At 38.8% G+C, this 10,649-nt stretch overlaps 1 protein-coding gene across 5 annotated transcripts in view; it reads right to left on the reverse strand.

Annotated features, from left to right (window-relative positions):
- Positions 1–10,649, reverse strand: part of KIAA0825 — a 195,725-nt gene that overhangs the window by 96,715 nt on the left and 88,361 nt on the right. For all 5 annotated transcript variants that reach the window (XM_080972312.1, XM_080972311.1, XM_080972313.1 and 2 more), the window contains exons 19-20: positions 8,981–9,136; positions 4,156–4,250 (exon numbers count right to left, since the gene is read on the reverse strand). In XM_080972312.1, coding sequence (XP_080828438.1) covers positions 4,156–4,250; positions 8,981–9,136 — 251 coding nt within the window. The remainder of the gene's footprint in view (positions 1–4,155; positions 4,251–8,980; positions 9,137–10,649) is intronic.

Here is a 10,649-nt window from a genome sequence, read left to right on the forward strand (position 1 = left end):
ACATATATAACAACTTTTCTAGCCATACCCCTCACAATTTGTGACATACTTTATGGGCCCATCTCCAAAAACTGGTTTGGAGAAATAAGTTGTAAGGGTACAGGAAGTAGACTGATTTTTGTGATCCACTTTGTGTACCCGTAATGTCATCATACCAACAATGCATATGATGACCACTTATGGAACATGTATATATGTTCACATGTGGCAACTGTCATATGTTATGTTATTTTATGTCACTCCATAATATCATGATGTATGATTCCTGAATGTAGGTCAAAGTATGAGAGAAAAGGAGTAGATTATATTGATTTATATTAGATTATTATTTACTATTACATTTATATCCCATTGTTTTCCCAAGCAGCTCAAGAAGTAAGCTTCACTGAGTTCAATGGAATTTATTCCCAGGTATGAGTAAAGAATTGCAAAAGAGATTTGTCTTTCTGTTAAGGAACAGAACTACCGTATTTCCCTCAATAAAAACACACAATGAAGTAATGAGCCAAAGATGTGGAATTCTGCATCAGCAACAAAACAAAACTTGCTTCTCAAACATCTGAAGACAAAAGTCTACAAATGGCATTAGCTAAGCTACACTTAGTTTTCTGAGTTACCAGTGAGAGAACTTCTTTATTTTTAATGTGCTATGTAAATGGTCTGTTGTAAGGCTGGATCTCTAGTTATTAGAATTATTATGTTTCTGATAAGAAATATGCTTTACTGGTAAAATCTAATAATGGCTTCATAATCAGTTTTATCACAGAAAACCCAAGCTTGTAAATGAACATTTTTTCCAAATTAAGGGTAGTGCTGGACATCCTGGAGCATGACCAACAGGGTCTTGGGAATGAACAATTTCCATCAATTCGTAGAAGACTACACTGTGCTTCCTAAAGCTCAGATGGGTCAGTGCAGAAAAACAAAGGATTAGACCAGAACAGAAGAGATCTTTAAGAAAGTGTTAGTTTTATATTACATATTTTGATAAAATATTGTCATATGATTTAGTGATGACAAACACTCATTTTACTTTTAGAAGTTTGGAAAGTAATGGAGAAATGTTCTGAGAAGTCTGGGATGAACGAAAGCCTAATGGGAAGACATGTAAACACCCCACAAGGAAATCAGGATGAATGCTTATTGTCCTATAACCAGTGCTTTTTTCTAAAAGATTTTGTGAATCTTTGTACTTTTGTCCATTTACTGTATTTATTTTGCCCGATTTGAAGTATAAAATGGTGATTTTCTTGAGTCAAAGTGAGAGTGCCCTAAACATTTTTTAAGAAAAAAATCACTGCCTATAACGGTCCTATAAACAAATAAGAATTAATGCTCAATAAAGACCAGATATATCCTAACCTCTGTGTACCATAGGTTTTGTGCAAGCAAATCAGGATGAATAATAAATAGGTCATCTGGAAGAGTCCAGAGTTACATTCAGGGGCCTTGGTGCACAAACATTTGAGTGGGTATTATAGCAAGAATTCAGCTTTGTATAGTTTCTGACATGCTAAATGAAGTGCCCATTCTCTGTCATGGCACAGTATCAGGTCCAGCGACCAGTAAATGCCCCAGTGAAATGATATGGAAGTGCAATGAGGCTGACAGATAACTTTTCAGTTCTGAAGCAGTGGATGGACCTGAAGTAGACAGGCTTGAGATTCAGAAATGTGAAGATGCCATCAGAAGTAAGGAAAAACACCATCAACAAGCACCGGGTGTTCAAGAAGGGGCACCAACAGGATTTTTATGGGCCCAGCACTTCAATGAAAATAAAAATGGTCTGCTGGGAATCACAAGTGGGCAGAGTGCATTGTGCTTACATTCTGCTTGCCGGCTTCCTACAGGCATCTGCTGGAACAGAATGCTGGACTAGATGGGCCACCCAGCAGGATCGTCTTGTGTTCTTAGTCATTTATAAACAAACAGTATAAAATTTTAAACCTGTTTATTTCAAAACAGGAGTGGATTTAAGGGTGGATCCACATCAGATAATGTTAAACTTTATTACTGCATGCCCGTGGCAAGTTTGGCTATTTTAATCCAAAGTGCATGTTTCAGTCTGTCTGTCTGTCTGTCTGTCTGTTTTAGAAAACCTTAGCTTAACTGTTCCACCAATTTGCCCAAATCTGGAAGGGTCTGGGGCTGGCTTGTTATTCAGTTGAGAATGTTGATACTGGGAAAGTTCAATATTATCAGCTCCCACAGTTCTGAGTTTGTACCCATCCCTAATTTGAATTTGTTGGTTGTGACAAGTAAGGCTCTTTTTAGTATATTCCTTAACCACTCTATTACTTTATAAGGCGGGTGGGGTGGGCTATGTGGCACCTCTTTTTTTTTTCTACAAACAGATCAGACTCATTGAGAGTCACTTCATCATGCTATGCTAACACATCAGATGCCATAAAAAGGTACTTTTGCATGCTCAATTAAACCTGCTCATATATTGCTCAAAATCATGATAATAAAAGAAATTTTAAGTTTGTTGATGGAACAAGATTTTAGAACAGCATTTTCTGAATATATGGATAATCAACAACACAATAAACATTATAAATGTAAACATTTCCTCCATAAATAGCTTGCCATATGGCTAACATTCACAACAGATGCTGTCTGTGTATCCACTAAAAAATATACATGATTTATTCAGTTTTCCTCTGTGATAACTCTAAACAAGAAAAATATTTTACTTCATATTAGTTACATTCTAAAGTTCTACAGGTGACCTGGCTACAGTTTGCAATTTTGAAACTACTGATTTCCAGCAGAAACCTAGGACTTAAAAACACAGCTAATTCAGAACAGCTGAAACTACCTGGTCAACTCTCCCCTACAACATATCAAAATGGGGGGGGGGGATGCTATTTCACAATTTCACAAACTGCAGTTTGAAAATCAGATCACATTTTACACATATTAATTATGATTTTCAAGCTCAAGTTTTCAATAGCAGTTCACATTTCAATTTAGAAGTTTTGCTTTAGTTATAAACCTCATGCTGTCTGAGGCTGGATTCACACAGCAGTTTATTCCATTTTCCCAATGTTTTCCTGTTGACTTGCACATTACAGTATGTTTGAGCTTTCACACGACATTAAAGCCATTTCCAGAAACGCAGCAGAATGTAGCACAAATACAGCACTCATTTCTGTACCATTTGCAAATGGGTTGTTTTCTGAGGCCTTAAGCTCTCAAACAGAGATTAATGTACCATAGCCTTCACGTAAACGCACTTAAACAGCTCATCTTAGTGAGTGCACTAGTTGGGCCAGGATGTACGGTAATTGTAGCTACTTCTTCGTAAGGAACATACCTCATACAACTTCTGCTTCTCTACAATACTATATATAATACAAAAAGATGCTTCATCACCATAAACAGAACTTACAGCATTTGTCACACCTTCACTCAACATAATTTTGGCGGCTTGTATTAACATGTTAAATGTAAATTAAGTATTCTGCCCACATTGGAACAATCACATTGTTTTATTACAAACAATCTCTTTATAGTCATACTTAAACTACATTCCTTTCATGCCAATTCATTCATATAAGCTCATTCATGCATACCAACACCAGGAAAGAATATTATACACTGAAGATACTGATGCATACATTTTTTGGTCTCCATAATATACTTTTCTGACTGCAATTTCTTATGCCACATAAGATACCACTGGCTTGTCGGGCAATGTAGACTGATACCCTAAAAAGGGGTCCCTCAATGGTCCTTGCACATAGATGTAAATGCCCCCTGTATAACCCTTTAGAACCCTTCTATGTTTATTTTTCCCACTGTTTGTTTGTTTGTTTAGTTTTGTATTGAGAGAGACCCTTTTATGATCAGAAGACACCTTTACTAGTGGAAGGGGTGGGTATCCAATTTCTTGATACTCCCACCTTCCAACTTCAGCCCCCACAACACATTGCACAATATCACAGAGGGCCTGTGGCCCTCAGAAGCATCTTTTCAGAAGTTCACAAGGAACTTGCAACAGGAAGACAGAAAAGCATCACAACACAAGCAGAACTTCAAATTAAATCTTTAGGCAAGCAGTGTAAATGTTATTTGCAAAGTTGCTTTGCACAGAACACAAAACTTACAGAACTCAAGAGAAATTTTTATCTTTCCCCAAAGAAGTGTTACCTGTGCTCCAGTAGTGCCATGAAGGTCGTTTTATTTAGTCCCAGATAACTCTGCAGCAAATCTGACCAGTCCCATTTGCACTCAGTAATGGTAGACTGTTGATATATAAGAAGAAGATATTGTTAGTTATTAATCAGAGTTAATATGATCAGTAAATTAAAGCTCCAGCTGTGATAAACTAACTAAGGAGGGGGGTGGCTGAAACAAGGACTTAGACAGATAGCATCAATCATGCCCAGGGAAGAAGGGTTTTATTCTAATAAGACAGCAATTAATTTATAAATCCATTTGGGGATGTAGCCATTCTTTATATAAAGATAAATCAAATTTTGAGTAGTTATTCTTCCAACTGTTAACAGCATTTTACCAAACCACTTACTCTGAAATCCTGATATCAGTTACAAAAACAAAATAATTGTCAACTTTTTATGTATTGTAGCAATTTACATTTATTTATTTATTTACCATCAGCACAACCTTATCAACAAGAAACTCTCCATGTAACTGGAATTGGGAGTGAATGCTGTTTCATAATTAGTGTGATATTTTACTTATCTGCTGTTTTGTAAGACAGCCCAGTCACCAGATAACTGTCCTAAACTGTTATACACAAGAAAGTATGACATACAAAGCAAAACTTGTGATTACATAGCTTTAATTATATTATTAAATATAAAAGTGCATGTAATTATGACATACTGGATGGAGAGATGACTGGGGAAAAGGCGTGTATAATGCAGAGGCACCTGGAAAAACACTGCACTGCACACAGCATCCCTTTCAGTGAAGGCTACACTTGAGGAGGAGGACTAGGTTTGCTGCAACACAAGGTTATCCCCCAGTTGCAGCACTTTTCTCCATGCTGACAAATGTAACCATTCAGTTAAATCAGGGTTTCCCAAACTTGGGTCTCTGGCGGTTTTTGGACTACAATTCCCACCATCCCTGACCACTAGTCCTGCTAGCTAGGGATGATGGGAGTTGTAGTTCAAAAACAACTAGAGACCCATGTTTGGGAAACCCTGAGAAACTATAAGATACAGCACTTCAAATGCCAAAGTGCATACACAGCCCCAGCCATGAATGAAATCCATGACAGAGTCACTTGGGATTGATTCACATAGGTCAACTACACCTGTTTTAGCAACAATGCAGTGGTACTGTTATCTTTGTTTTGCTCTACTTCTCTTCTTTCCATAAAACTGATTTTGCTAGCTAGGGGTCTGCAAACTTTTTCAGAAGGAGCCGGTCCACCGTCCCTCAGACCATGTGGGGGGCTGGACTATATTTTGGGGGAGGGGATGAACGAATTCCTATGCCCCACAAATAACCCAGAGATGCATTTTAAATAAAAGCGCACATTCTACTCATGTAAAAACACGCTGATTCCCAGACCGTTCACGGGTCGGATTTAGAAGGTGATTGGGCTGGATCCGGCCCCTGGGCCTTAGTTTGCCTACCCATGTGCTAGACGAATGAGGTCATTGCATGAAATAGAGTACAATTGCATCTTGTGCATGAGTTATATTCCAAAAATGCATATACTTGAACTGTCCCCTTTGAACCACCCCACACGAGTATCTTCACCATCTGAAACTGGCACACTGAGCAGGTCTTTAATGGCAGAGAGTTTGAGAGCTCTCTGCCTTGCTTATCAGGCAAGTGATGCTCAGCACATGGGTTCTGGGGGCTCTTGTGAGATCTTGCAGGGCTTTTGCCAGGGCATTCCAAAGCCTGGGAAACAAAGGGGGAAGCAAGGCAGAATTCTGCCTCACACTGAATTAGATCATTGGTCCATGCAGTTCAATAAACATCCACACCAAGGGGAAAAAACACAATTTAAAACAGCAGCAAGATAAAAAACTAAGGCTTCAGTCTCCTTTCATTCACAGAAGGATGTTCTGTCCAGCCGAGACTTCCAATGGTGACACAGAGTAAAGGTGATTTTTTTCAGATTCCCCTTGCAGCCCACAACATTACCTTTCATACAGTTCTGGAGTGTCCCCAAACCCTCTAGAACAGGGTTGCAGAGGGTCAGGTGCCTTAGGGAAGTTTTTAATATTTAATGCTGTATTGTTTTTAACACTCGATTGGGAGCTGCCCAGAGTGGCTGGGGAAACTCAGCCAGATGGGAGGGGTATAAATATAATTATTATTATTATTATTATTATTATTATTATTATTATTACTATTACTATTATTATTATTATAACAAAGGGAGACAAAATTGGCAAAAATCAACTCGCTGCCTTCTGCCAGTGGGAGCACCCCATAAATAGATTGCCATTTTACAGAGATGCAATCATTTTTAAAAGTCTGGGTGAGCAACAAATGCTTTGAACTGCTGTCTACATACCATTAAAGAGGATACAAAATGAATTAACTAGGGAATGGGGACATAGTTGAAGTATCACCATTGAAACCATCCTACAGCTATTTACTACCTGCCTCCCCACTCTGAATAGGGCTTCTTAAAGTCAAGTGGGTCTATATAGTTCTTTGCAATTTCAATTATTTTATGCTTGTATTTTATAGTATTGATATATTAGGCTATTTTATATATCTTTGGATTGCCAGTATAAAATAGAATAAAAACAAAAACTAATTAATTTTTTTGATAGTTGTCCACAGGCTGATAAGAAGATAGCACAGTAAAAGTTTCTGTAATCCAATTTAACTATTGCTTGTCACTTGCAGATTAATAGAGCATTGCAGTCCTGTCACACAGCAGAGAAATTCTGCCCTGAGTTGTCAGCATTTGAAGGTCTTGTGCTACTACAGTATTAATGAACGGAGGAGGGAGCTGTAACAGACATGATAAAAATATTATCTGCTTTACAAATTAAGACCTAGTTTAATTTTTACTCTCTTATCTAAAACAAGCAATTCCTTTCTTTATTATTGCTTAGTTAGGACCACATGGAATAAAAAAAAGTCAAATTTCCAACTTAAGAGGAATTATCTGAAGCCAATAGCTTAATTAGCTCTGTGGAAATCTTTTAATTAATGTGGTTATTATTTTTAAAAATTGAATCCCAATATGAAAGCATTGATTGATGGTTGAATTTCACCTATGAGTATTTTTGTAGCAAACGGGTGATTTTAGGAAATCTGAATCCTTCGCCCCCCCCCCCCCGATTTTTCTCATTTTTCCTTTACATTGATACTGTGGTGGAAATATTTCACAGCTGGTCCTCTTCCTTGGGAGATTTTGGTGAATCTGTTGGGAAATAACTGCGGAATACCTGAATTCCCATGTTTGTGGGAAACTGCAGAAGAAAAATGGCTGACTGGCTGAATTTAAAAAGCCTGGGGGGCTTGACTCACTCTCTAGCCAAAAGAGCCTCCAGAAGAGCTTAAACAGAAATATGTGAAGTGCTTGCAAAGCACGGGAAATATGGGTTGTTAGATCATAAAATGTTACAGTATTAAGCATTCACAATTGTGCTTCCCTGGCTCCACCTCTCTCAGAGTTAATAGACCACAACCTTAAGTAAGTTTAAATGCTTTACTTACAATAATCAGAGCTCTCACTCATGCATTATTCAACGCTACAGCAGAAACAACACAGGCAATGTATTTTTGGTTACAAAATACAGAAGCTAGTCTCAAATATGTGGTCTGAAGCCTCAGCCTCAAACATCTGGTCCATTACATGGTTCAAAGAGGAGAGAGAAAGAGAGGAGTAGGAAACTAGTCTTTCTGTCTCCCTCCTCAAAGGTAAGGGGGCATGACCTAGCCAAGCCTTCTCTAGCAATTTACAGTTCTATGTTCCTTAAACCCTTCATTTACTAGCTAGCATAAACATGCATTGTTAGGTTTGACTGCAAAAATCTCTCATAGAATCAAAGTCATATAATACCTGTGATGACAACACATTCAGCCAATTAAAGTTGGCTATGTGATTGAGGTAATATGAAAAGAGAACCATGTTCTTAATGCAACTTCCATACCATTACAGGATATTTGAAAGGAGCCAAGTGTAACCCTAATCCAAAAAGGTCAACCCACATGTGGTAGCGTATGTTTATGCATGAAACCCCTTCCAAACTAGGCCCCAAGTATGCAAAAGAGCATGTTAAGACAGCTCTCAGGCAAGCTTTTGCATCTCAGTCTGCATTTAGCAACAAGCTTAGATTAAAGCTAAGAAACTCACTAGTAATAATAATAATAATAATAATAATAATAATAATAATAATAATTTTATATGGCTTGATGGGGTCTTATTGGTTCCCCAGGACACTTGACCTATTGGGATAAAAGCTGCCATACTGCAGAGCAGAAAAGATAATAATCAGATACCTGGTTCTGTAAGATCGGGGGGGGGGGGAAGCTTGTCACAGTAGGAGGGGGAGGCACCCATTACGCTTCCCCAGCCTGACTCATCTCTTCCTCTCTGCCACAGACTCTCCCAGCTCATTAAGCCCTGTTACTTCTTCAGCTTCTGAAATCTATTCCCACCCTTCTCCCTCTTCTTCCTCTGACCACTCATCACCATCGCCGCTGCCCAGACTCTGAGCCTTCTTCTCTTGGTGGTTCCCCAGCTGGTTCCTCCCACCATTCCTCTGTGTCCAAACAGTCCATGACATACAACAACAGTTCTTTATTTTTGGAGCTTACTGATAAGTTGCAGAAGGGGAATATATACAGGGGGAAAGTATAGTATTTGGGTAGTGGAAATTATTAGATTTTGTCCGTATATTTTTATCACAACATCACAGCTGTCAGAAACCATCTGACTGGATTTTCATTTTTCTTGGTAGCAATTACTACATGCAATATTTTATCTCAACTGGAAGTGAAAATGCTTAAAATAATCACTAACCTTTTCTAACACATTAGTGCAATACAGGCAGTGCACCTGGAAAGGGTCAAAACCAGGATGCTGTTCTTTGATTCTGAATGTCATGTTTAAAGGTCTAATGCTTGACCTGTTTTCTTCAGAAGATTCCTCATAAGACAGCTGTTCATTCAAATATTCCTTTAAAAAAGAAGCCAAGATTGATATAAATTGTGCTCATTTTGGGATCCTGTTTCTTCCCCCCCCCCCCGATCTTTTAGATGTGGTAGCCATTTTGTGTTATTCCTTGCCCTGGTAGCCATTTTATTACTGGTGCCCATACGACATCCTTAAAATTCAGAATGTACCCACTGGTCCCAAAATGTGGACATTCACTGAATAGTGTTTGAGAGTTGGATTACATATCAGATATATTACATCACATATGTTTCACAGAGTATTCAACATACAGATTTATGCAATAATGTAGCTTATCTACTCTTAAAATATTAAGTATTTCAAAGAGACCCATTTCAAAATTTGAACTAAACATCTGATGGTTCAGTTGATATGTTTTTGAGTGAATGCTTTTTTTTAGATTAATTATTTGTGGCATACAATCTGTTTTCCATATGTACATTGTAGTAACACTCAAATAGAATTTCACTTCACTGAAAACAATGGTCAGGGGAAAATGTGTGTATATTGATTATGAGAAATAACCTCACAGTTCCTCTGCCTATGTGGAAGACAAGATGGTCCAAGACCTCAGAGTTTGCAAGCTATGGAGACCCCTGCTCGGGAAATAGTTAATGTAGCTCCCATGCTATGGGATATAGAACTTCCTAGTGATGAGTGAGTTGGTCATAATCAGTTCCCTCAGGGACACAAGCAGGAAAAACAGAGAATGGCCTCATAGGAATAACAAGGGAGACTCAGAGTATGGGCTCTTCCAGATTTCCTTTTGTGCTGCGCTTTCCAGGTACAGGCCTGTGTTTTATGGTCCCACCACTTTCCCTGGGAAATCCGCTGTTTACCCCTGAATCAGAACAAATGGCAAACCAGGAAAAACCTGAATGCCATTTGTTCCAATTCAGTGTTAAGTGGCGTTTTTTTCTGGGAATAGCAGTGGGACAAAAAGAAAACCACTCAGACCTGGAAAGTGCAGACCTATGCCTTGAAGGCACAGCACAAAAGGAAGTCTGGATGAGACCTAAAAAGGGGCCATTATCTCTCATATGGACATATATATGGGCAGCTATAGTCAGAAAAACCTGAGAGGCCAACCTCATTTAGGCAAGAAGTATAATGACACTTTCCTCAAGTCAATTGAGAAGTTCTCTTCTCAGCTCTTCTGTTCTTCCACATGCCACTTCTCAGCTAAGTCTGTTCACTCCCTTTTTAGGCGGGCAGTATTTGAGGCGGGGCCCAGGACTCCTTTCCAAACCGACCTATCGCAGGCCGGATTGTATTCTTGCTGCCAAATGGGCCAATGGCAGCCGGAGTTAGGGGGTGTTCCTCTGGCTCTGGACATGGGACCAACCAACCAACCAATTGTGGCCCTTGGCACCATGCCCAGGGGAAGTTTAAATGCCCCGATGGCAGGGCCTTTTAGATGCTTCGACCTTGCTATGGACAACGTCAGTTGCCTAAATTTTTAGGGGCCAAGCAGGAATTTTCCCCACTTGGCAAATTGGCATTGCCATTTGGGTTT

This window comes from Podarcis pityusensis (assembly GCF_964106645.2).
Source record: "Podarcis pityusensis genome assembly, chromosome: 11".
Taxonomy (NCBI): Eukaryota; Metazoa; Chordata; class Lepidosauria; order Squamata; family Lacertidae; genus Podarcis; species Podarcis pityusensis.